Source organism: Hypomesus nipponensis, chromosome 12, assembly GCF_054491055.1.
Source record: "Hypomesus nipponensis isolate SF chromosome 12, ASM5449105v1, whole genome shotgun sequence".
Lineage (NCBI taxonomy): Eukaryota > Metazoa > Chordata > Actinopteri > Osmeriformes > Osmeridae > Hypomesus > Hypomesus nipponensis.
The window spans coordinates 7,156,743-7,183,933 of NC_140372.1; the positions used below are offsets into that span (position 1 = coordinate 7,156,743).

Consider the following 27,191-nt stretch of genomic DNA (forward strand, 5'->3'; position numbering starts at 1 on the left):
CCATTCACACAGTTTGACTTGTGTATTTCTGAGTTCATTATTATTCATATATCTTTTGTGTGCAGACTTCAGAACACTTGATAAGCCTCTTTGCCACCAGGGTAGCATATGGTGGTGCCATCCCTGGCTGCAGGGCCCACGGTCCAGTGACTGGTGAGGAGGCAGGCTGAGCCAGGAGGGACCAGAGGACACCTGGGGGAACTGCACTCACAACACCCAGCTTTGTTCTCATGGCAACAATAACACTTTAAATAGCTCACGCACTCAACTTCAACCAGGCACTTAATACTACTAATGTAAAGGAAGGTTGGATCATAAATGGGAGGTGCTGTCGAGCTTCATGATGCAAAATGTTCTTCAGTATGTCTCTTCATTTGTTTGTATGCTCGATGAACATCATCTTAATTATAGTTTGTCAGTACATCTGTAAAATATCCTATTATATCCCCCTCTCTCTCAGTCAAGAGCTCAGCATGTTACTATAGAAACCCAGAGATGGTCCAATAGTGGGGATCCATCAGACTGGCCCAAGCCAATGGGACTCGCTCTCTCAAGTACGACCTGCAGAACAAAGAAAGGACCTCTTTCAGGAAGCTCTCAGCCCCCAGCCCCTCCACTCTTTCTGTTTCTCTCTCTCTTTCTGTCTCTCCCAAACGCCCACATTTACCTTTCTCTGTGTTCCATTTCCTCTTGTCCCTCTCAAAGTGCCTTTATCTTTTCAATTACACACTGGCTAATAGGTTTTATCCATCAAACTGTATTGGCCGCATTGAAAAGGACCAGGTGAAAGTACAGTGTCGTTGGTGAGGAACCAACAGCCATCTATCTTAGAAATGCATGAACATAACACACTGCATTTTATTCATCTGCATTTCGTTCACGAAGACACACGTCTTATCTGACTTTTTTGTGTTTTAACAACCCCACGAAGCTTCTGAACATCATGATGCATTATGTCAAGTACAGTTCGAAGAGCCACACGTACGCTTGTGTTGTGTTCACCAGACCTGATGTTAGTGGAAGGTCCACGCTTCTGGGGACATTTCCATACAGATCTCTGTTCCATTACCAGACTCTGGCGGAGTGGGGTAGCGGTTGATGGATGTCCTTCCCAGGGTGGTGGAAGGGCTGTAGCTGTGAGTGATAGCGGGGACCTCTGACAGATAGCTCCATTAGCAGGCTCCATTCCGAGCAGCGTCCCACAGGAAGGTGGGGAGGAATAAGATATTTCCTCCCTAAAGGAAACATTCAATGAAATTGAGGTGGGATGGGGTTTAGGGTGAGCATGGAGGGGTTAGACTAGGAGTGTGCTCTGGATGAGGGAGATGGGCTCCAGCAGACCATAGACAGTTAGGGGTTGATGGGGCCGCATTTGTGTTTGGCCTTATTGTCAAACATGTTGGGGGTGCTGTTTTCCAACTGAGGAATGGGGGTTGTTAAGGAAATTGGCCCTTTCGGGAACGTAAACAAATATGCAGCCAATGTCAGAGAAGACCGAATGCGCTCAATGAAGTGATGTGTTGATAATAATATACAAAGTTGCATGTGGTGTTACCCTCAATTGGGTCGCCATGCCCCATTATTATTCATTACTGATTGGTTAAAATCATTGGTCAGTTGCTTATCTTTAAACCCTTCAGTTGCAAACAACCCATAGCTTTTTTAAGAGGCCTAGGAAAGTTGTAGACCCATGTAGAATGCAGCTGAAATCTTTTAAACAATAAACAACATGTTTCCATGTAACCTGGTCAGAAACAGGCAGGCCAGGTTCATATGTGTTGACAGGCTCAGTGTGATTTGTGGCCAAACCCTGTACAGCGTCCTGTCTGACTGGATCTCCTGTTCTGTGGTACTGTTGTCTAAAAGGCCTCGTCTGTGGGTGCATCTTCCATAGTAGCTTTCCATTTTCTCATGCACATTGCTGGTGTGATGAGGCTGTTGACTCAGTAATCACCTCCGAACTTGTCACATCACATGCCACCCGGCTTACACTTGCTCTGACACATATGGGTGTTATAGGCCTACTCATGGAAATGGAGACACAGAGAGAAGAGGGAGGGAAGGAAAGAGCTAGCTGATTCTTACTCTGGCAGAAATATCAGTGATGTTTCCAGTTGAGTTTGTCGAGTGCAGTGTGTCCTTTTCATTCCCCTTTGACATTGTTCTATTCCACAAACATACGTTCGCAAACCTCGACGCTCACTCCAACAGGTACTCTCTTGAGTGCACTGAAGGTTTGATCGCCCCAGTTGGCCACGCAACAAACGCAATGCAAGTGAATGCGAGAGAGAGAGAGAGAGAGCGAGAGAGAGAGAGAGAGAGAGAGAGAGAGAGGGAGAGGCAGAGGCAGAGGGAGGGAGAGAGCGAACGAACATGAAAGAGATACACGTCTCCTCCCTGGAACAAGCATGAGCCAGGAAGCACTTTAATAAGCAGCTTTTCCTCAGAGCGTAGCAAATAGCTCACCGTAAATGTGGGGAACAGGAATGCAGTACCCTGTCGGAGTACATAGCCTATGGCTACTGTATTTAATGCATGCGGGTACCACATGTGACAACAAAGGAAGGATACAGTGTTGTGAGGTTGTGGATGAGTAGGACGTGAACCCAGATGATATTGTACCCTGGAATGATATGAGGAAACATTCAATAGTACAAGTCCATAATGGTGTCTTTAGATATTCTTGTAAATGATCTTTTCTCATTCAATAAACCATGAGCATTTTTTCTTTGAGGCGTGGTTCCCAAGTATAATTTGGAACTGATTCTATGCCCATTAAGATGGTTGATGCAAAAGTCTATCAATCTTTGCAGTGCGAAGGAGAAGAGTTTTTACGCAGATGATATCTGAAAACAAAAGTAAGTCATTGAACTATGACTCCTCAAGTGCAATAATCAATAGGTCTACAACTTAACACATTCGACTGATTATCAAAATCTGTTCAACAATCTCCTGTCAATGACTTAACTAATTGAGAAATTCCTCCAATTATCATGCCTGGGAGACCAGGCAATCTTATCATGTTTCATCCATATTGACAATTTTCTCTCCACCTGTCAGACCTGGAAGTCATATTGGTTTATATTCGTTCCCAGTGGCGTTATGGAAATAACCCATAGATAGACTAACACAGCTGGGAATACTGACCTGCTGTTTATCTGACAGGATTGAGTAATGGGTTTAGATGCACTGCATCTTGTGTTGAGCACAGTGCTTTATTAACAATTATCTGTCAGGATACCGGATGAGTGTGAAGTATAATGCCAATATAAAAAGGCTGTGACCTCATTATAATGACTCACTTCTTATAGAGACCCCCAAACCCTCTCTTGTGTTATTTAGAGTGGAATAAACTGTACAGCAAAATAACTTTGTTTTGGCAAGGGTGTGTGTCAGGGGGTGGGGTGGTATTTGCTTCCATTCTTGACTCACTCTGTTGTCCTGACACACATTTTAAGCCGCACTGCAGAGACATGGGTAGATTTAGCAAGACAGCGCATCGGGGATGGGGGAGAAAAGGGGGGTGGGGGGGGGGGGCATTCTGCGGTAGCTCATTGAGTTGTTAACATTGTTCCTTGGAGGTCTTCACAAAGGTCACTGTATACCTCCCAATGAGCAATCTTTTGTCCAAGCAGACCCATGCCCCTCTTGACCTCCAGGTGAGCGTGCAGACGATGGGGAGACGCCATAAATAAACCCGACCACTGGGCTCATCCCTCACGGTCGTCACTGCGGAGATGATTGATCTGAGAGTAGGGAGGAGTATATCTGGGCCTAGAAAACTTCTCATGGCGGTGCGAGGAGCCTATATACCTCAGCCACCGACTCACCGTCGACCTGCACCTTCTGACAGCATCTCAAATGAATCTCTTGATGACGAATGGTGGTCGTTTATAGAGATGTGGAGGGAAAAACCACTTCAGAAGACCCAGGTCTCTGGCCATTTGAGAAAGAAACTCTCAAAGTATTGAGAGTATTACATAATAAAGTATTATTCTTTTTACAGTCAATTGTAGGAGGAGCTCCAGGAATGTAACAATTGTGCCTTTGATATAATGATCTAATATAATGATCTAATCAAATATTTCAGTTGATTCACCCTGGAAGATTTAAGTTCTCCAAGTATGGATGCAGATCTGTCAGATCCCCGGGACGCGTTCAAAAACACTAAGTCAGAGTAAAAGGTGGGAAAGAACACGCTGGTTTTGATTAGATCCCTGCCTCTCTTAAAAGTTCCCCCGTCAAATGTCAGCAAAATCATCAAAGGGGCTGCTTTCTTAATAAAAGCCTGGATCAAAGGCATTCCTGCCATACTGCTCCTATTATATTGCTGGCTGTCGGGCAGAACGTCTGCATCTGCACAGCATTATTTGTTTTATGGGACTCCTTTAGGCAGAGAGGGGGAGCGAGAAGAAGCACAAGAGGCCAAGGACATTTCCTCTACCTCCTCCCCTGTGCCTCCGGAGCTCTGTCGCTCTGTTACCACTGTCGGTACGTTCTCCTGCAACGTCTGGAAGGTTACTGTACAGGTATTTATTGGATGTGTTGGTTTCTATGGTAACACAGCTGCACATTGATGGCTCTGCTGAAGTCTGATGGTGTCTGGCACGTGAGGATTGTGTCAGGTTTGGAACGGTCAGGAATGAGACGGTGAAGAAGCCAGCCTTCGCGTCCACGTGTAGTGGAGCACCCAGGGATGTACTGCTCATCCATCTGAATAGAACTGTGTTTCCGTCGTGGCAACCATTCATTACTTTACCATGACCACCAATTCCAGAAGCCCCCCCCCCCCCCCCCCCCAGTTTCCACAGTAACCAGCATCGTAGAGCAGCATCTCTGCAATACACCCATCCTCCACCCCCTACGATCGCCTCCACTCCACCCACCGCCCTCGGCCCCCCAGAGATCTGAGAACTCTTCTGAGGATCAAAGGCGGCGTTTCCAACCCACCATACTGCTGGTGTGAACACAGACCTAGGCTAACCCCCCTCCCCCCTCCCTCCCCTCACCACCACCTCTCTCCAGACCTCCGCCTAGAGCAGGGAAGGATGATCCCGTGCACCCCCCAGCCTTGCACACGCACTTCATCTGCCGTGGGTTTCCAGGGCGGCCAGCCTGGCCGGCAGGGGCTGTGGAGCGGTTCCAGAGAGTAGTGGTGCAGAACCAGGAGAGTCCAGCCTGTCCTCCCCTCACCCTGGCTCTCTCACCACAAGGCAGATCCTTACTGCAAAACATCAAACATTTAGGTAAGTAAGTAGTTAATGAATGGACACCATATGCTTATACTTTTATACGTGTCATCCAATACAGTGGGAAAGAAACTCAAATCTAAATGGAATTATGCAAGCACTCAACGAGTAAAATGAACCCAGATGGTGTTGCATTAATACTATGAAATGCATCCCGTGTCTGACTTTCCCTTCATCATCAATAGTATTTGTCAGAGACGGGTATTTGGCTCAGTATTTTCATCAATCTATACTAGTCAATCTTCAATGGTCAAATCTTGACCTTTTGACAAGGGGAAACATGTCATCCCGTTGTATTGTGTGTTGTATTGCTGCGTTATGTGGAGTCAGTATGTCATCCAGCTGTTTGATGCAGTTGATAACTGGTGCTCTGACTGATGCGATCTGAGGTGAGAGTTAATCAGGTCTGACATGAAGGGCATGACAGAGTGCTAACGCACACCAGAGCGCTAACGCACACCAGGGCCATGTCTCCTCTGATGAGAGGAGGAAGAGCTGGGACACACCAGAGGCCAACCGTTTGCTGTCAAGCTCATCTCCACCTCGCAAATCATCCTCACAAACACTGCAACGGCGGGACCCTTCTCGGCCTCTCTCACACTGCGGTGGGTCCGACCAGAGCCTTCCTGCCCCACATCCGTGCTCTGCAGCCAACCCAAACGCGTTGGAGAAGATCAGAGAGCGGAGCGGAGTCCTGGTATTCATTTCCAGCTGTGAACATGTGCAGGACATGCGTTGTATCGTTTTCTAGAAACAGTTAGAAGAAAGATCGTGCTATTTGGGTGACAATCACCAGTTTTAACCAATAACCAATTTCATCCTGGCCATTATAAAGAGTCACTTCACTTTTTGACCTTACTTCTCACTAAAGGTCATAACGACCTATCTATCACTATTCACTGAGGATTGTAATTACTCTTGTCTTGACAGAATTCTGCCAGGCATGCTGCCATCTTATACTCTATTGAGACCTAGTAGTAGGTGGCTAACTAGCGGAGGGCTACCGAAAGCCTCATCTCAAATTTGACAGGAACTTGGCATTGTTTTTGTGACCTTTCAGGAGGATTTAGGGAATTAAAAGCTTGGCTTTATACATACACGCATTCCTTTGTTCTCGGAATGTAACAGACAGATATGATTATTGCCTGATCATGCAGATCAACCAGAGGACATGCTAATAGCGACGCAAACCAATTTCATCTGTAATTACACAGATCGCTCTGCTGCATCGGGTCGCTCCCATTGGTTCATTTTCCAATGTTCTGAACTGGGTAACTGGGGCTCTTCCTCAATGTACAGTAACAACGTGTGTTTACGCCTGGAGAAGCCAGTTAGATAGTGAGGGGTAATAGGCAGATCCCTGTTGACTAATGTGTAAACAGCCTTAATCTTCCTCCCTGCACTCGTCTGTCTGTGATCTGAACCATATCTAGTTAATAGCTTGCTAAAGGAAAATGTCAAGGCCGTGCCAAGGGCCATGCTTTCACCCTGGCTGTGTGGGAGGCAGGAGAGATGGAAGACATAGGTGGGCATGTGGGTGTGTTATGTGTGTGGGGGGAGGGGATCTTGACCTGGGTCTTTCTCATGGAGGGGGCAGTATTATCAACACTAGTATACACAATACAATCAAATTCACAAAATGTACCATTCAATCATTTTTCCCTTCCATGATTAAAACTGTACACAAAAGCAAGTATGAGCAATGTGGATTCCATGACTCTTTCCTTCAACCTCCTGCTCTGAAATCAAAACAAACACAAAACAAGTTGCCATGACTAACTAGAGAACCCCCCCCCCCACCCCCTTCCCAAACGGACGCGAGCCACATTTTGTGCCAGCGGTAAATGTCAGTGCTTCTGTGACAGCATGCGCCCAGACAGAGCTGGCTGGAGGGCAGAGAGCAGCGTGTGCCAGGGGTGTGCTGGGTGAGGGGGTCCTCCACCCACTGACCCAGCACTGCCATCCACCACCTCAGGACCACATGGTCTCCTCAGCATCCATGATACTCAACACACTGCAGCACACAAACAAACAAACAATGTAGCTGTAACTGATGCATGTCAAGTCATTGGCTGTAAATGTGTGTGACTCCCTGATTCTGTATGCCAGGCTAGGCTGAGGGCAGGATGGAACACCCAATCACCATGAGGGGCCCTGTCCTGGGGAAGTACCCCATCTACCTACACCTATCTGGATTCTGGCTAAGGTGTCAACAAGTTAAGGGCTTCAATAGGAATTTAATGACGTCCAGGCATAATGTCATTTTCCAGGTTTCCAGCACAGAGAAGCCCATGCCCTGGAATTGAACAATCTCTCATTTGTTCTGTTATGGAGTCAGTGAGATAATAGTATTTGATGTGATGTTATGTGAGCAGCACTATTCTGGGGTTGTACCTAACATGCTATGGGCTTTTTGAGCCCTTCATTCAGGACATGAAATGCTCGGCTCTCTGTAGTCAGCACAAGCCAATACTTCATCAGCATTTCTGACCATGTGTTAAGAGGACTGGTCATGCAGTAGAGAAGGAGCATTTCATAGTTAAGCAAATAACATACTTCCATCCCATTAAACGTTTCACGTTGTAAGGACTGTGAGTGTTCTATTTAAACAACATGTTTTTCCAGCTATAACATGCCATCCGTATTTATTTGAATGTATCACGTTTAAAGACAGATGGGTGACTTCTGAACGATGTAAACTATTGAGTCTATATTAGTAATGTTGTAATGTAATCCAAAAGAGGGCGCCATCATTGTGGATAAGACCACAATTGAACCGCTAAACCTCCTATAAACCTCAATCACCTACGCTCCGGGCACGAGGGAGCTTGTGGGAGGGACTGGTCGCGTATAAATACCGGCAAATGTCGCTTTCCCGATGTACACAGTAGCTTCTGAACTACCGTTGATCACACACAGAAAGGATATTTTGTTTCTAAATTTTCCATCTGCATTCCAAGAAGTTGGTGCTCTTGCGGACTGACCCTAAACTTAATCAATGAAGGAGAGAAGACCTTGTCAAAAGTTATCTCTTAAATCCGGAATGGATCCAAGTCAGAGTGTTAAATGCAAAATAGTTGTTGTAGGGGACAGCCAATGTGGGAAGACCGCTTTACTTCACGTTTTTGCAAAGGATTGCTTTCCTGAGGTGCGTTCATCACATGGTTTTATGGATTGAACCAAATGCCATCGTTAGACCTTTATGGTTATGTGAATGGTTATGACTGTAATGTAGCCTACACTTTCTGTAGCAAACACATTTTTATACCATCGTTGTTTATTTGCTTAATATCTCCATGACTGTTTATTATTATTATTAGTTGTAGTTTTATGTTAAGCATATTATGTGAGTGTTGCTGTATTATCTATGTTGATATTGATGATTATTTCTCTTTTTATGTGTAGAACTACGTGCCAACGGTGTTCGAAAACTACACTGCCAGTTTTGAAATAGACACTCAAAGAATTGAACTCAGTTTGTGGGACACTTCAGGTAAAATATTTATGTTCTATTAGATATTTGTATCCCCCAAATGATATTCATGCCTGCATTCCGACATGTCCAGACCTGTTGGTTGCGGGCACTAGCAAACTAGGGGCCATCCTGTTTAGAGAGACCGATCTGTTGAATGAAGAATTGCTTTGAAACTATATTATTAGCATGAAGTTTATTTAAGTCACTTGACATACAGTATAATCTATTAGTATCTCAAGAAGGCCAGGGATGGGCTAGTTTAACAGACATACTGAATATTTTACTCAACATTTCTCTTTTCATGAACCAACCCAGTATGTTCCAATGTGAAGCCTTTGCTTTAGGAAGGGTTTACTCATAGAGGAAGTTAACCTCATCTGAACATGGGGGAGGGGGGAGGACGTCTAAATAATCAGTAACCAATGCTGGGAGAAGTTCCATGTGAATCCATGTGCTATTCCCAGATAAGCGCATTCATTTAGCAGTCCTTGTGCTTTGCAGACCACAGTGTTCTAGCTGGTACAGCTCTACCTGCTTCTCACTGAGATTGTTTTCCAGTGTTGGAGTGTAAACCCTTCAGGGATCTCCATGCTGGAGTCTGGAAGTGATTACCTGCTCCTCTCATCTCTCCCAGCCCATGAGTGGAATCCCCCCCCCTTCCACCCCCCAGTCCCCAGCATACTGCCTCTGATGTTGGGGGTGCACATGAGGAGAGAGGGTGGGGGGGGAGTGTTGCTGTAGCCCTGCCTGAAGTGAGACGCTCTAACTGATTGGTATTGTAGGGGTCTCCCGAGTCTCTCTCCTGCATGGCTCTGTGATTTCGGAGGAGGGGCGGTGGGGGTTAGTGAGCCGGCCAGACACTGAGCATGTGTGTTGGGGAACAGGAGAGGAGGGGAGCTAGAGGGCCATGGGGATCACTGTCTCTTACGGAGGAGGATTTCAGAGCCGCCGGCTGGCTTTATCTAACGCCTCCGTCCAGGCATTAACAAGTCTGCAGCACACCTGAGCTCTCTGCTCATGATCACGTTTCTCTCCATTATTTTGCCTTTTTTTCTCTCTGGCTGGAGATGGAAAGAGGCGTACTGAGGACACAGAGCGAGACATTGAGGTGCAGATAAGGAGAGAGAGAGAAATGTACCGGACAAGAGCTGTTGGTCAGAATACAAAGGAGCGATACAGTACTGTACACACTTACACGCACACACACATAGACATGTGTTGTAGATATTTTGCATTGGTTTCAGCAAAGGAATTGGAATAGCTGAAATGCCCCAGTGCTCGTGGAGCATGTGAGATGCCAATCACACTGAGGTCAACTTGGGATTGGTAACTGGGCTCTTTGTGCGCCCAGCTTGGTCCAGCTGCCGTCTTCAGGGCCTCACTCTGAGCACTGCTTAGGGAGAGCTGTATGTGACTGTGTCAACTCACCAAGTCCATCCATCACTGCCTGGCTGGTGAATGAGCTAGCAGCCATGCGTGATGTGTCTGTGTGAAGGGTGGTGGACCTGCACGGCGACCAGCTGCTCTAGTGCCTTGGTTGACCGATGGCCTCTCTGACCCCACGACTTGACGGTTTTCGCGTCGAGGGGGAGCTCGAGTGAGGAATCCATCGGTGTTGGGATTCCAATAGGCTGTAGGATGGAAACGCTGAAAGGATGCTCTGTCCTGTGTTGTGTTCCGTGACGTTAGTCTCAGCTTGATTTTCTCTGCGGGGAGTGTGTGTGTCCTCCATAGATCGAACCCATGACAGGAGCTGACTGTCTCTTGACACTTCTGAAGAGAGGCCAGGGGGATGTGGAAGACCATGAGGCATTCCTGAGACGTCCTCCACATCCTCCCAGGGTCAAGATAATGGTAGAAGAGAGAGAGGGGGGGGGGTTGCTTGTTTTTAGATTCAGCCAGCCCAGCTACAGACCCCCCACCCCCACTACCTCCCCAGGTCCTCTGATTGATATGGAGGTGCCTGCAGCAGATTGACTGGCCCCTTTGAAGGATCCCTATCTAACTGACCCCCTCCCCCAATCAATATGTTCCTCTGCCTTTGTCTGCAATAAGGGGGGCAGTTCACGCCCCTCCCCCCCCCCCCCCTGACATCATACTGGGATGGCCTTTTGTTCTCTGTCAGTCTGAGAGGCAGTTAACAAACCTCAGTCGCAGAGGCTGGGGGGGGAGTCGGGTTGTAACAAAATGGAGGTCATTAAGGTAATGCCCTCGAGTTATTAACTCCCATTTGTCCCATGGTGCTGACTCCACTTCCTGCCCCAGGGGGGGGAATGCCTGATCTTTGAAATGCTGCTGCAGTTGTGTCTGAGGAAACCTGTGGTACGCTGCATAGGCACATACACCAGCACTAAGTATGTGTTGGGGACGATTAGGCTCCTTAACGGTCCGGCCTGTCACTGGACAGCTGGGCTCTGGTTCTACTGTGCTCTGCATGCCCCCCCTCCCCCCTGCATGCCAACCCCCCCACCCCCCTGCATGCCCCCCCCCCCCCCCCCCCCCCTGCATGCCCCGCCCCTCCCCCCTGCCTCCCGTCCACTGTCAGCAGCCATTGTTGTATGGGGATCACATTTCTGGGCTCAACGAATTGAAGCCGCATGTCTCGCATTCCTCAGACGAAAGGTTGCTACTTCCTTCCTACAAAGCGCCTATTGTACGCGAGGAGCTGGGAAGAACTCGAACCTCCGAGAAGTGCACGTGACGGTCAAGATTTTACCTCGTTAAGCCGAACGGAAATGGAATCAATTGAATTAGGTTATTTTTGTAACCATGAGATTTCAGACTAGTCAGCAGCGCGAGAAGTGTAGCCAGAGGGCTAGGTTATAGGGACGCATCCCGCTGTTTTGCGCGGTGGCATCACTGGATCCAGAACAGGTGATGATGGTACAACTGTCTAATAGCTGCTCATGGCTTCTATCCCCCTGTCAATCTGTGACCTTTTGAAATCCTCAAATACAGTCAGTGGTGTATCAGTGGCTAGTCCGTAATCATTTCTGGATCTTTTTTATTTTCTCTGTGCTCTCTCTCTCCCTACACTCCCTGTTCTGCAGTGATCTACACTGCCACAGGTGACCCCACTGGGCTCCACTCTGCACCCCTTCCCCTGCCCCACCCACCCCCCACCTCGTAAATCACCAGACCGAGGCTCCCATGGTTAGGCTCCCACCTTGCCTGTCCCCCTGGGAGCGTATGTCGACAGCTGCCCATTCCTCTCTGTGTGTGTATGTGTGTGTATGCCTGCCTGTTTGTGTGTGAGTGGCAGGGTGTGCCTGTGTCTTTGAAGGCGAAAGAAAGAAATAGTGAATAGGGTTTGCAAATGAGGGGAGAGAGACAGAAAGAGAGAGACAAAGAGAGTGAGACAGAGACAGAGAGAGAGAAAAACACACACAGAGACATAGAGAGAGTGAGACACAGAGAGTGAGACACAGAGAGTGAGACACAGAGAGTGAGACACAGAGAGTGAGACACAGATAGTGAGAGATTAGTGGGTGTTTTGACCATATTTCTTTCTCTCCTTGTTCAAAGGCCAGAGGGAGACACAAAGACGGAAGCTAATTAGGGGACGGTCAACAGAGCCTCAGCTGCTTTGCCACTTGCCTCTGCTGGCTCAGGCCGGCATGCAAGCAGGCAGACAGTCTAGGTTGGACTGTGCAGGCTAGGCAGGCATGCTAGGCAGGCTATGACTTCAGAGAAGGGATAGCCACTGCTGGGATAAACAGAAACATACCTAAGACCTAATACACTTACCACACAGACATTTATACATGAAAGAAACATCCAGTGAGAGTCCTCTGACATCCATTAACATGCAGAGACTCACAGCCATGTGCTGTGAGAAACGCATCTGCTTGTGGCGTGCTGTTTGTCATTCTGGAGTTTCAAAGAGGATCTGAGATGGCTGGATGACAGATTAGAACAGGGCCCCACGTAGGAAGCCTTGAAGTCGCTGCTCGCGGCCATGTCTGTTGAGCATTTGAGGCTCTTCTGGTATTTGACCGTGAATGGACGTCAGAACGGTTAGAGGCTCGTCAATTCTTTCGGGGAGAAGCGATTTCTCCACCCTTTCATCTCTTATGTAATGAAAGAGTGACAGACCAATAACCGCTCTTATCTTCTCCGATCTCCCCTCCATCCCAGGGGGTGGGCGCCGTGGAGAAAGTCTAGATGTGGTGGCGGGCGGCTGCCAGGGACGATGCGAGAGCAACACTTGTGGCTGTTTTCTGCGTTCCTTCAGCTCACACTTTCCTGTGCTGTGGCCCGCGGCTCGAGCGTAGCTGACACCCACCCCCCGACCTCGCCCCGTAAAAACACAGTGTTTCCCCTATGTCACCCCCGTCATCCAATGGAAGCCTGGGCTGAGTCATAGAGGGGGGGGGGGGGGGGGTGGAGGGTGTGCTTGTGTGTGGGGGGAATCATGGTACAGATAGAGTGTTTTAATGTCTTTCTGCCCCCTCTCCCTGTTTCACTCTGCAGAACATTGTGGATAAGACTTCCCAAGGGGGGTCACGTTAGACATGGAAAAAAACAAAACAAAATTCCCCAAATTCTTTGAGGCGGGCTATGCTACATGTGGGCTCGCCTCTCGACTTTCCACAGCTGCTCACGTAAGCCTGCTCCCCTTGATGGAGCGCCGTGCTCTGTCCGCACAAGTAGGTCCAGCGGTGGACGGGACGCTTCTCTCACACATGGTCCCAGTTAGGGGTTTGGAATGGCTGCATGAAAAAATACAACTCTCCCAAGTGAAGTTCCCCCCTCCCCTAACGTCTGTTCCTGTTGTAGTCAGTCAGCATGTTCCCTCGGACTTAGGATTGTGTCCTTGAAAATCTTGAATTACGTTTATGTCTGTGGTGCTTAAATGGTAAAAGGTCAAGTCTTACTGTACATTCCTAAATGATCACCATGTTCACCATTTGAATCAACAGTCTTGTTTGTCCTTGAACCATCTGGGCCTAAATTAAGCCGTTTTCTTCAATTAACATTCTTTGTGGTTGAAAGACCTCAAGAAGCATGAGTAGTCATTTAATACCACTGCTTGAAAGATGCTCTCACAAAGCAGGGCATCTATATATACTGTAAAGTGTTGCTGACTAAGGCTACAAGTTGCTGGAAAAATGTAGAGCTACTGAATGGTCTCAATTAATATATATCAGGTTATTCAAGCACATTTCCACTGTCACATGCCTTTGTTCCATCGTTTCTATTGTATCTGGGCTACAATAGCTTTTGTTTTCTATGTGTTGACCTTTGTGTCTGTGTTGTTCTTTCAGGGTCACCGTACTATGACAACGTGAGGCCTCTTTCCTACCCGGATTCAGACGCTGTCCTCATCTGCTTTGACATCAGTCGCCCAGGGACCCTGGACAGTGTACTGAAAAAGGTTTGTTTCCTTCATAAACCTCACATCTCTTCTAAACTGTGTGGAAAGAAAACACACAAGACCCGAATATGCGTCAGAGAATGAGCTGACCTGTTCTCTCGACCTGCTCCAGAAAGATTCCCCCGACTGTGACTGGGTCTGGGTCAAGGGGCCTTTAAACTGTTGAGAGAGACACTGTGGGGTGCTCCTAACACTACCTGGAGTTCTGAGGCATGTTCCTGCCCATTCAAAACATCCAGAATGTTGATGCCCTAACACCACTAATGGACTCTGGGGAGACAGACCCGAGAGCTTTTAGTGCCCTCGGATTTGACACTGCCTCGCAAAGGACCATGGGAAGGCTTCTAAGAATGCACGGCCCTAGCTGGTCGAAACAATCACCTGCCTGTGTTCCCCTGAACTCCGTCTGGAGACCTGCATTAGCCGCAGATTAAATCCAGAAGTTAATGCCGTCGATCACAGACTGCTTATTGTATCTGGGGAGGAAACGCAGGGATTATCTGTGGATTCTGCACGTTCAAAGAGCCACACATCCTCTTAGAAGGAGAGAGGGAGGTGGTGGTGGTGCTGACCTTTGTCCCCAACATCCGGGGCTTGACTCAATCCAGACAAGTTGGCCTGTTTGTCTAGCCGTCTATCCACCGTCTAACCATCTAAGTGGTGTTCTTTGTCCTCCACAGTGGAAAGGGGAGATCCAGGAATTTTGCCCCAACACCAAGATGTTGTTGGTGGGATGCAAGTCAGACCTGCGCACAGACCTCAACACCCTTGTGGAGCTGTCCAATCACAGACAGACGCCGGTGTCATATGATCAGGTACACCTCATCCACATAAGGTTATTCTGCTGCAGCAAGTGTACAATGGAAAAGTAAATAACATAATGATTCCAGTTTGTCCAATAAAGGTGCTAAACTGTATTTATGGGAAGTTGGCATCCACGTTGCTCCTATTTATTTCCTACGGCATCCATTTGCAGGGTTCCAACATGGCGAAGCAGATTTCGGCCCCCTACATCGAGTGCTCGGCACAGCAGTCGGAGAACAGCGTGAGGGACATACTCCACGTGGCCACCTTGGCCTGCGTCAACAAAAACACCAAGAACGTCAAACGCAATAAATCAGCACGAGCTGCCAAGAGGATCTCGCACATGCCCGCTAGGCCTGACCTGGCTGCGGTGGCGGCAGATCTGCGGAAGGACAAAGCCAAGAGTTGCTCAGTCATGTGACCTGGCTCACCCTATTAGAAGGAGTGGAGGTGGGGAGGGATGGAGCGTGGCGTGAGGATGTTAGTGGGTGTAGCTCCTTCCTGCACTTTAAGGCCTTAGCCTGTCCTGGAGTGGGCTTTAATATGCATCAGACCGTGTCAGTGAACTGTCACTGGAGTACGCAGTACGAACCAAGACTTCAGACTCTTTACACGTAGCTTCCCTCATGTCCCTCCCCCCGCCTGACCCTCACATGTCACCCCCCCAACACAGGAAGTGGGATCAGCCCCGGTCAGCGAGCTGCCAGGAAGTGACATGAATTTCCTCCAGCTGGTTGAAGAGGAAGGGGGGGGGGTCGGGGCCTTCCATGGGAAATGTGTAGGGGAAGTGATGTCATTTCCTAAAGGTTGAGTTCCTGGCTTGTAGTTCCTGGGAGGTCCCCCCGCCCCCCCCCCCCCCCCCCCTCTTCCCAGATCAACTGTGACTTTTGACTATTCTGATTGCACCCTGACCAAACCTGACAAGCCTCTGTCTTGCACTGGATCCCAGGCCCGGCTAAACAAGAGGGTATTGAAATGAATTCCTGTCATTGTGTGTGTTTAAATCAATTCTTTCTCATCTCTTTCTCTCTGTTGTTGCGAGTGAATCTATTGTGTTATTGTCCTTTTCTTTCCAGTGTTTTGACAACAGTATAAAGCTAATTCTCTAATACCTGAAGGTTTTCAGACTACAAGTGGGATGAAGGTAAAGATAGACAAGGTTATGAGACATGGTATACCGTCATGCTCACAGGCTACAGGAGAATCAGTAGTACCATATGCAGCTACTACAGACGGACAGTCGTTCCAGAAAAGATCGTTCTGAATAAGCTCGACTACCGTTACTGATCTGAGATCTTAAAGTATGGCATATAGTCTGAATCTGTGCCACATAAGAGTAATGAACAATGAATCGAAAACAGCCTGCATTGAGTTGAAGGACAACAACATTACCAATAACAAAAGTTATGGTTTTGAAATCCCGATCAAAGATCAAATAGCAAGCATTTTTTCTCTGGTCAAAACAAGCATGTTTGTTATTAATGAGTACCCTACTCCTGTTCCCTGTGTTCAAGGTAGAGATGCACTTTTTTTAAGGATCTTGCTTTGCAGGAAAAGCTACATTGTTTCTGGTGTACTAGAGTAACTGGCTGTGCTTTTCTGGAATGAGTATCTTTATAAGCGCAGTGTTATCAGATAGCTGACAGCTGTTACAGTACAGTAGAATATGTATCTGAATTACAAGATACTGTTTATAAGGAAGTGTTTCATCTGTAGTTAATCACCTTTGTCCTGAATGTTGAAGTCCACTTTGTTTGTCACGTTGATGTTGCCACAATATTTATTGAATTGTATATTTTCCCTTTTGAATAAATCCCAAATGAAACCAATTATTTTGTCAATTTCTCGACAGGTGACATGACATTAAACAAGGCCCTCACTTTCAATACAATGTCAAGTTTACACATCAATTCACCCAAATTGGAAATAACAAAGACATGCATCATTTCAGAAGACTCTTGTGAAGCTTGCTGTTGTATTTCTTCTATTGTGAAAATATTTTGAGACCATGACATCATAAAAGCCTGGCAACATAAGAAAATATGAGACAAAACATCTTGTCTGTCAATGCATTCAAGGAATAAAACCAAATATTGTTTTAAAAGATCCGTCTTAGAGAAGATGTGTGTGCAGGGGGCGCTGAGGTCACAGTGGGGGCTCTTAGTCTTGAACATGTAAACAACACCTTTTTAGAAGCCATCAGTCAAACAGCATGTTTGGACAGGTATGAGTAATTCCTAGATGATGTCACTGTCAACGGCACATGTCAGACTGTCCCAGGAGTGCTGGGCCGACTTAAGTGATGACGCTGTGCTCCAGGATGCACCTGAGGGAGAACCCTAATATAACGATGCTGCAGTGGACGGGATCAATGTATCGCAGGTAATAGATGTACAGGTGCATATCTACGCTTGAACGACCTTAGAAAACAAAGCAATGCATGAAGTGAGATAGAAAAACACTAAATTGTGTCTCGACAGAAGTGACCCGGTGACAAGTAACCTACAGAACTGGACACCTGTCCTCTAGCGTTTTGCAAATGTTAAATAATGTGTCGCAGCTGGCCATAAATTGAATTAGTCTCTGCAAGGCCCTTTGTATCAAACAATCTCCCTTTATATACTGTGATATTACATAAGATGGAAGAAATTAGAGATGAGATTGATGACAGCTTTCCTGTTGTCACAGACTTTCCCGGGGCTGATTCCCATGATGCAGCAAGAACTGTGACATCTGCACACAGTGTGGTCTGCAGAGAGAGCCGGCAGGGGTGTTTGTGGTTGTTTGGCATTGACGTAAATGACTTCATACTCCCATGTGCAAACATGTGTATGCATATGGGGTTATCCAGTTTTTAAGATCAATTGCCACACATTCCCATGGTGAGATGTTCACTACAAAGTATGCAGACAACTGGCAGTGTTATCTGTTCTTCTGTTCTCTTCTCTTTCTCTAAATCCAAACAAGAAGAAAACCGCATGTGGAAAATGTATTGTCAGTTTTGTCAGAGCATCAAGGACTTCTATGGAAAATTCAATTTCACCCTTGAATGAATTCATATCACCACATAGTTAAGTCTTTGAGGCACATTGATAAGAATCAATAACACTTTAAAGCAGTCACACTATATGTCACATCACATTGCCTTGTATCTTCCTATTTTATTTTATTTTTGCAGTAACATTGATGCCTTTACATAATGGCAGATATAGAACATAGATGTGTGACAATGTGTTTCTAATCTCTGTCTAGCTGTGAGGTCCACGCCACACCTTCATATATGTAGGCCTGTGCACTAGGTACTGTCCAATATTTCAAAGGTTTTTCCCATTCTTGCACGTAAGAGCACTTTGAACATAACACAGAGTGCTTTTCATATAATAGGTGGAATGAATCATTTGTGAGAGTGGGTTCATCTGGGTTGAATGTATCTCGGGGCAAGTGTCTGAACCTGCGCAGCAATCACACTCATCACGCCGCGGCCCAGGGCGAGCTGGGAATGTCGGACATCTCATCGGATCATATTTGCGACACTTGTTCATCTCCAATTTAGCCGTGTTAGAAGGTTAAGATGCCTTTCGGGCCTTGGCCGTGAAAAACACAAAAAATGAGACGATCTAAGGATCAAAGTGACCAGTGACGCCTGTCACCATTCTGCTGAATAGGAGGTCCAAGATGACACCTGTTTTCATGCCCTGTCGTGTGACGATGATCTGTGCATCAGCCAGGTGAGCAGTGAAATGACAAAAAAAGTGTGTTCAAAGAAGAGTTAACTGTTAGGACAGAGTTTTGAGGTGGTCAAATCTGTTTGTTTGCAGTAGTCAGCCTTGAAATGTTTTTCTTAGTCAGCTCACAAATTGAACAGGTTTCTTTTGGTGTAGCCCGCTAGTCTAGACAAGCCAGACCAGAATCATAGCGGTATACTAAATCAAAAAGCAATATCCACCCCTGAATTCACTTTTCTCAATTCTGCATTGAGTGCAGCCAACTGCTGCCAATACAGATACACATAACCCTTTCAGCATGTACTTGTCTGTGCTCACAGTGCATGTAGAGTGTCATTTAAAACCCTTTTGAAACCAGTAAATTGGAAGCGTAGGTTTTTGATAAATGTTTTTAATATCCAAAACCAAGGGGAGTTTTTTCTTTGTGTTTTAGTGTATTTATGATAAGAGCTAGATTAAATTATGTAGGCAAGTTCTACCATTGGGACTAGAGAGCACTTCCTTAAACCTTTAAAAACATTGAGGATTATTAATGGATAATGAACAACACAGAAGCAATACAAAAACTTCTAAAACCACCATTATATATCAACTCTACCCAGAGGTACTACAAGTCTTGTGATCTATGGAAATTATAAATATTACTGGCATTGTTTTTTCAGTTCAAGGCTGAATCTCCTGCTGCTTTGTTTGTGCATGTGTGTGTGCGTGTGTGTGTGTGTGTGTGTGTGTGTGTGTGTGTGTAAGGGCCGGGCTGGTCTGCCCACCATCCTCAGCAGCTGTGGCGGCCCACAGACCGGCAGTGCAGGCTGGATCAATAGTCTCTGCCGGTGGGGCATTGTTCCTAAAAACCTCTCGCTTGAGAGAATCAGTCATGCACAGCTGTGGAATAGAGACAGGGGAAGACTGAAACAATGGCCGCTTTACAGAAAAGCTTGGGTTCTTACTCTCCTGCTGAAAATAAATGCTGTGAAAAGAGTTGGAAAGAAATGGATGTCCCCCACCCCCCCCTCCCCCTTTTTTTGTGAGACTTAAAGACAAAACATTCTCGGCTCCTCGGGTTTTGTACAATATGAGAAAAGTATTCCCAACTGCATCAACTATGCAGCATAAAAAAACCACATTCAATTATGTTTCATACAGAATTAGTTTTACCATGAGATACCGTTGGACATAACAGAATCTCTAATGACTCATTGCAAAAAGATCTGCCGCAGTTCATTAAAAAAACGAACTTTGCCAACCCTGAATGTGGTAATGAGGGGTGAGTAAGTGATATTTGAGAAAAGATGTTGTCTGAGGTGAAAGGGAGAGGGGTGCGTTGGTTTGCACAGCTGGATACCCCCCCTGCTGCCAACCCCCTGCCTCGATGTGCAGAGAGGGAGCATAGGCTTTTCTGCTGCTGCTGCTTCTGTGTGAACATTCCCACCAGGCACTATAGCTTTCACTGTCCCTCTCCCTTCCTTCCCTCCCCCTATCTTGTCTACCATATGCTGGGTCCTCAGGCTGGCCAGAGCCCCCTAGACCTCCAAGGCCACTCTTATCCTGACCATCTGGTCCCAGGCTTGGCCTGCTTGACAGGGGTCCAAATGGTGACTGGCTGCCTTAACACCTGTCTTGGCATCCAGTCTAAAGCAGTCTGCTTCTCCAGAGCTGGTTTCCAACCCAACAACCCCCAAACCCAAGACCTTTTAACTGTGAGGTGACAGAGCTACTTTAACATGATTAAAATCATACTAATAGCATTAATATAGCACTGGGACAGTTAGATACAGCAAACAAATGTAGACCATGTCTATTTATATGGGGTTCATTATTTGATTGAAGCACCAAAAAGGTGGATATTTCAAAGAACCCCGAAGAACGCTGGCCTCAGTCGCTCTGCACCACTCTGCTCCGCCCGCCTCCTCACCGCTTCTAGCTGCTCCTCGGCCTCTTCTCAGCCTCTCCCTCAGCCTCTCCTCAGCCTCTCCTCAGCCTCTCCCTCAGCCTCTCCCTCAGCCTCTCCCTCGGCCTCTCCTCAGCCTCTCCTCAGCTTCTCCCTCGGCCTCTCCTCAGCCTCTTCCTCAGCCTCTCCCTCAGCCTCTCCCTCAGCCTCTCATCAGCCTCTCCCTTAACCTCTCCTCAGCCTCTCCCTTGGACTCTCCTCAGCCTCTCCCTCAGCCTCTCCCTCAGTCTGTTTCATTGTCAATACATTGAAACTTGACACCTCACTGTCTGTGTAAACTCTCTCTCACACCTGGACATAGACTTCAGACCCTGAAGAAGTCCATATCCAAAGGAAGATTCAGCTCTGCCCCAACTTCTCTCTCCAGCTGAGGCACGACCCCTAATCCAAGTTCCACCCATTCTCCATGTTTATTTATTTGTTAGCTATCTCCAGGAGAGGAGGGACCCCCTGCTAAAACAGCACAGCTACAGATCCTTATTAACCACCAGTGTGTGTGTTGGTGTGTGTGTGCGTGTGACCGCCACCACCCGGAGAGAGTGTTTTCTTATCAGAGAAAGGGGAGCTTAGTATTCACACCTGCCTCCTTAATTGCATGGATGAACCCTGGACAGGTCCTGGGGTATGCCCATAGAGCCAAATGCAAAGCCCGCCCCCCCACCAGCTCCTCCCTCCCCACCAACCTCCCCACTGTGCCACAGACCCCCTGTTACAGTACAACAAACAGTCTTATCAGCTCTGTACTACCTCTGTCAGTATATTAGCACCCCCCCCCCCCCCCATACACACATACACACACCGTGACTCCTCTCAGCGAGGGAGAGCTGTAATTTATTCACATGTGTTTCAAGGACAAAGACGCCCCCCCCCCCTCCCCCCCGGCTCTCAAGGCCTTGGTCGAGAGGGTGAAAGCCTCCTATTATGGGGCTTAGATCCAGGGGGAAAGAAAGACATTATGCAGAGCTGAAGCCGCAGCACCGTGATTGACACGGCGAGAGCCGACATCTCCAATTCTCCCATCGAGCCGTCGCGAAGCACAGAAGGGTAATTATCTGTTGCCGGACAGCTGACTGTATGTCAATCACGAACAATTATCTGGCATCTATAATGTCCAACTAGTCCTCTTATATTTAATGAATGGAGGCTATCAGTGGTAATGGACTCTTTAGAAATGGTACCAGTTTGAAAGAGCTGTTTGGGGTCACTGTGCCTGACCTTTCATGAATAGTAGAGAACACTGCAGTGTTGACATTTACATGTTTTTACTGAGGAATGGAATAATTGCTAATTATGTACACTTAAGAGGATGCCATGGTCCCGCTGTGTATCCTGAGGGAGACAAAGAAACCCATTGAAAGCTATTCATTTTCATTTGAACAGGAGTCCGAGACATTACATTTGTGATAACATTAAGTTACATGATATCATGATGTGGGAATATTCTTCATGTGATGAATCTGCACACACATTCACAGATCCAGTGAAATCCAGACAGTGGGCAGCCTGTGTACCATTCTATAAAGCTTTGAAGTTGCTGTGGTCTGCTATTGTTTGTCTTTGTGTGTGTCAGACAAAGGCAATCAGGTTCTTGCTCTGGCACCATAGCTCTGCCCCCCCCCCCCCCCCCCCCTCAGGTGTCCCACTGAGATGGGAGCGGAGGGGGGGAAATGGCTTGGTAAGGGCAGGAAGTGAAGAGTCCTCCAGGAACACTCCAGTCATGATGAGGCCCAGCGGTGGGCTGCGTTCTCCTAACTGTTGATCAGCCACATCAGCATCCAGCGTGTCTGCAGAGCAGTTGGAGAGTCCATTTGTTGGTCTGTTTCTCGCTTTCTTTCATATTTTACTCCTCATATTTTTTCTGTCCATACACACACATTTTTAGGAGATAAGATATTTTCCACCCTGCTAGAAGTGAAGGCCCAGTACCGGACACACTGCCAAGAACTGAGGCACAGGGTGGGAGAGAAATATGGTGAGATTAAGGCTGTTTTTGTCCTGTTCAGAAGGCTTTGTTGGGCTTATCACCTCTCTGCAGCTCACTGGATCCCACACAATCCATTAACTGCAAGCAGTGTGGCAGACAGTGTGCGAGTCTTATAGATAACTACGAAATATTTTGATAGCGCTTTCGTTTCGTGATGAAATAGCAATTGGTCTTACAGTTTGACACATTTGTTTCAATGCATCTGGTGCATTCAACTATTTTATTGCCGTGTCATCTCTTCCTACATCTGCAGTTACTGACAGCCGCTGCCAGAACTACTGAGAAGGGCACAATCTTCAATGCTGCTTTTTTTCCAGCTCTGCCTGACAGTCTTGTCTGTAAGGAGCTCCACCTCAATGTTGAGGCGTTGTAAAACTATGTTTCCATTCAGGAATCTGGAACTGCAGCCATTTTGTCTCTCTAGGGTCTTCGACAGCCGAGACCAATTAAATCATGTTAAGGGTATGGGTGGGGCAGGAGGAAAGAAAGCCAAGTGAAATTGAATTAGAAATGGGCTGGCCCCTGGTTCTTCTATTTTGTTCAGGGTTCACAGTCTCAGTGGGAGGAGGCCTCGGAATTCAGGAAAATGCTTTTGAACGGTTTAATCGTAGCTCTGATCAATCCCATTTCATCCAAGTCCATAGATGCCACTCAGATGCAATGAGAGAATGGGTAACACAATGGTCTAGAAGACCACAGCCCCACAAAGGTCAGCTCAAGCCTCACCCCTCTGCCTCCATCCTTTGAGATGTATCCTGATCAATATGTGCTGCAACCAAACAATCTATTACTTCTGTCATTCCCATCCCCTCATTATATTAAGTGGCCTTGCCCTCAGATCCATGCATAATCTTTCCCATGAGGTCGCCAAAAGGTCAAACAGATGATGATTGAACTCTCTGTTAGCTATTTTAAAGAGCAATCCATATGGTACATTCAGAGTTATTTGGTAAACATTTCCTTCATAATTTTTGTATCCATGTTTTATCCATGGCTGTATTGGTTTTTTGTCTACTAAAAAATTTGGCTGAAGCAATGTAGCAAGCGTCATGTTGCCTGTCACCCTCCTGTGCTGTCACCTTGCAGGGCTCAGTGTAGTCTGACTCCCTGTTAGGGTGTCAAGAGAGTTCATTCCTCGGTTCGTTGATCATGCTTCAAAATACACAAACCTCTTCTACTCCGTATCTCGGTGTCACAGTTGTGTAGTTTAAAATACTTTTGTTTGGTGATAAATGGGCAGTAGACACTGAGGTCACCACGAAGAAAGGATAGTTTTTCCGCCCTCAAGAACATGACCATCAGGGTTGGTTTCTTGGAAAACGACATGCTTCTGAACATCTCCAGAGTTGGAGATGCAGAGAACCGTGGAGAACCCCAGAGAGCAGCCCCAGGGAGTTGTTCACCAGGAGATGTCTGGGCCTTGATGTCACTGCTGGAGGCAAGCCTATGCACTCTTCTTCTCCTTTAGTTTGAAAACAGTCATGGAGGATCCCACCCCACTACCATATGACCAAACCTGATGAACCCAGAGGTTACACCCAGAAACAAGAGGCCACATTCCTGCCCTTTGAGTAACATCTGGATTTCCAATGACCCAACTCCCCTTCTGCCCATCCATCCTTCCCTCTATCCCTCTGTCTCCATCTAAGTATTGACTAACCTCTCATTTCATGGTCAAAAAGGGACGGGACGGGACGATGAGGTGTGATTTGGTGTACACAGGAACCCCTCCCCACACCCTCAGGCCTGAGTGTCCCTCATACATCTCTTATGTAATTCCTGGACCTCTAAACACCCACCCAGTAGGGATGGATTCTTGTCCTACTTGTCTCCCACCAACCACCTCTGGAACACCCTGTCCTGGAAGCCTTCACCAGGCATGGACATGAAGGGGTCGAGAGAATCTTGAAAAGGAGCTGAAACTACCCTTCAGATTCCAATGTGTTGCATGTTTACATGATCTGTTATTCTGCCACCTCTGTCTTCTCCTGGAAAACGAGCAGTGTGCACAGAACCAGCCCTCTCTAGGCACTAATTACCCAAGTAGGGCAGCCCTTGGATGACTTAAAAGCACCTCAGCAGTATTAATAATGGATCAAAGACAGACTTGAGGCTGAGGACTGTTCCATGTTAGCCATATGTATCGATCTGCACTGGGCATTTACATGGTGGGTACAGGCTGGGACCTCGGGAACAGCATACATTCCCTCTTTTTGGATCAATGCGTGTCGCTGTGTTGGGATTAATACCAAGTCAGGGGTTCTGAAGGACACAGAACAGAGGGTGCTGTCCTCAGCTGTTGTAGCCTTTGTAGCGCAGGGCTGAAGCCTTGTTTTATAGACACACTTCACTGGGGAGAATAACAAAGACTAACCAAGTCCACAGTAGTGATGACATCCTCTGGTGCAGATGTGCCTCACCAGGCTGGGAATAAAGGAAGACTTGTCTCAGACTCTGGCAGGGTTTCGCAAATATTTCTGCACTGATTCGTTAGAGAACATTTTCCTTTTTCCTTCGTTTTTTTGGGTTTGAATGGAGCCGCTTTGAGCCGGAGTGCAAATTGAGTTTATTTGATGTTTTTCTCCTTTTCTAACAGTGTTACGTTTGTCACAACACTGCCAGATTGAGTATGAAAAGTATGAAAATGGTGATCAGGGACCACAAATCTCATGACATCAAAGCATCCCCTACCCAGAGATATTGTACCCTATGTTTTGGAAGAGGAAACTAATTAAACCACACCATCTCCCCAAGATAAACAACAGAGGCGGTGAGCATCTCTCCGTTGCCTGTCTCTCTGGTCAGGTGAGCATTGGGAGAGCCACGATCACTCCTGTCAGTTTCTATCGTTCATTTCATGAGGACATTATTTCACGAGGAATCCCTTTTGATGAGATGATGTGACTTGATGATCTCTCTGAGCATGTCTTTGTCCAGATGGCATCTGCACACATCCTGTACATCACAATGTCGTATTCATCCCCGTTGCATCCATTGACAAGGGAATTGCGCAACGTATCAAGATGTGTTACGCTTCAAGCAGAAACGTACACAAGAATGTGCACTGGTGCCATGCAGATAGTGTACTCAGCTCTGCTTCCAAGTTAAAACACGGTTTTATATTTAGCCCTGAGTTGTCAACAGAGACAGCAGGATTGCACTTATCTTAAAATCAAATCAGGGCTGGGACCATCTCTATTCATTCAGGGTAGGATGCTCTGCGACTGTGTGCCTGTTATCTCATCTGTATTGCAGGAGGAAATGTCACACTACTGCTCCCTTCCTCCTGCTGGGGATGAGTCTCAGTGAGTTCAGGAACTGAACTTGCCTGAACTTCCTGATGTTTCACAGAGCGGATATTGTGGAGCAGATTAAACCAAGCATTACTAGGGACCCCGGAGAAACTTTAACCTGTTGGCACGTTCATGTTCCTCAATGGTTTCTGTGAAAGAAACCCTAACTTGCTTAGTGAGGGAAAATTACACAAATGTTTTGTTTCATCAGCAAAACTGTATCAGTTGGCTAAATATAAGACAGAGAGGCTACATTGTTTTGAATCCCAGCTGTTCCCTGTCTAATTTTAGTACAATGCGGACGCAGGGTGAGGAGAGACATTGTTTGTCTTTGGGAGGTCTCCTCCCTGCTCTGCTGTTGTTGGGATACGGGAGGGCCTCATGACATCCTCCAGCTGTCCCCACAGCACCAGGGACCGCAGAGCCGTGCACCGCATACCTCTGGATATCCTTCATCCAGGACTCCGGTGGCACCTCGCCTCAGTCTGCAGTTTGTTTATTAACATTCTGCATTTCTACCAGCAGGCTGAGGGACCCACTGCTGTCGACACAACAGAGACCAGGTCTTAGGTGGACAAAGTTGGACATGCCCTCCTACCCCCGCCACCCACATGTCTCACATTCTCACTGTGTTTAGGTTTTCTCTACTGTGGTTGTTCCAGCTCTGGGTTTAATGGTCCTTGTGGTGACTGTATTTCCATGTGAAGATTCCACCCCAGTGATGCTAGGTGGGTTTTTATATGAGAACTCATGTTGCTGCCGTACCATACTTTTCGCCGCAGTACATGGAAGGCTCTTCCATAAAGGAGTCCATTTTGTAATGAGTTAGCACATCCTTTTGGAGTGTGTTGTCTGTGTATGCTGTTCTCAGCCGTGGCATCCTACCCCGTCTCTTGTGGGATCTGAGTCTAAATAAACATGCCTTCCCATTTCACGCCCCACCAGCTCCCAGATGTTGAAATACAGGACGTGCTGACATGCATTTTGGCTCCTCCAGTCTTGTTGCTAAAGAAGTTATTCCCATTTTTCCCCCAAAGCTCATAATATTTCAAAGTGAATGCTTTTGGGCCCTTGTTTTCACCTGAAAAGCTAAAAATGTATTTTGACCGAAAGTTGTTTTTTTTTGCGCTGAAATGTAGTGAGAGCAGTTGACAAGTCAATGTCTACACTTCCTGTCAATTATTTCAGCGGAGTCCTAAATAGCCATGCTGATTAATGTAACTGTGAGAGATTGAAGACAAGGTCTCTCTCTATGTGACTGCTTCCTGAGGTTCACTGGGCTCTCTATTAATTAAAAACCAGTGAAGGTCTTGTGGACTGTGTTCCCTGATGTTCT

The 27,191-nt window shown here is 46.8% G+C and overlaps 1 protein-coding gene across 1 annotated transcript; it reads left to right on the forward strand.

The window, feature by feature from the left end:
• Window positions 1–8,140: 8,140 nt before the first annotated feature.
• rnd3a (Rho family GTPase 3a) lies at window positions 8,141–15,750 on the forward strand. Its single transcript, XM_084667992.1, has 5 exons — window positions 8,141–8,397; window positions 8,655–8,742; window positions 13,992–14,101; window positions 14,782–14,916; window positions 15,078–15,750. The coding sequence occupies exons 1-5, from the start codon at window positions 8,248–8,250 to the stop codon at window positions 15,324–15,326; spliced, it is 732 nt and encodes a 243-aa protein (XP_084524118.1). The 5' UTR covers window positions 8,141–8,247; the 3' UTR covers window positions 15,327–15,750.
• The last annotated feature ends 11,441 nt before the right edge of the window (window positions 15,751–27,191 follow it).

What these genes read in the sequence shown, in the direction of transcription:
- rnd3a (XM_084667992.1), top strand. Translation starts at nt 8,248, where the DNA reads ATGAAGGAGAGAAGACCTTGTCAAAAGTTATCTCTTAAATCCGGAATG. An exon ending in TGGACAGTGTACTGAAAAAG is followed by an intron (nt 14,102 to 14,781) that starts GTTTGTTTCCTT and finishes TGTCCTCCACAG; the next exon opens with TGGAAAGGGGAGATCCAGGA. An exon ending in CGCCGGTGTCATATGATCAG is followed by an intron (nt 14,917 to 15,077) that starts GTACACCTCATC and finishes ATCCATTTGCAG; the next exon opens with GGTTCCAACATGGCGAAGCA.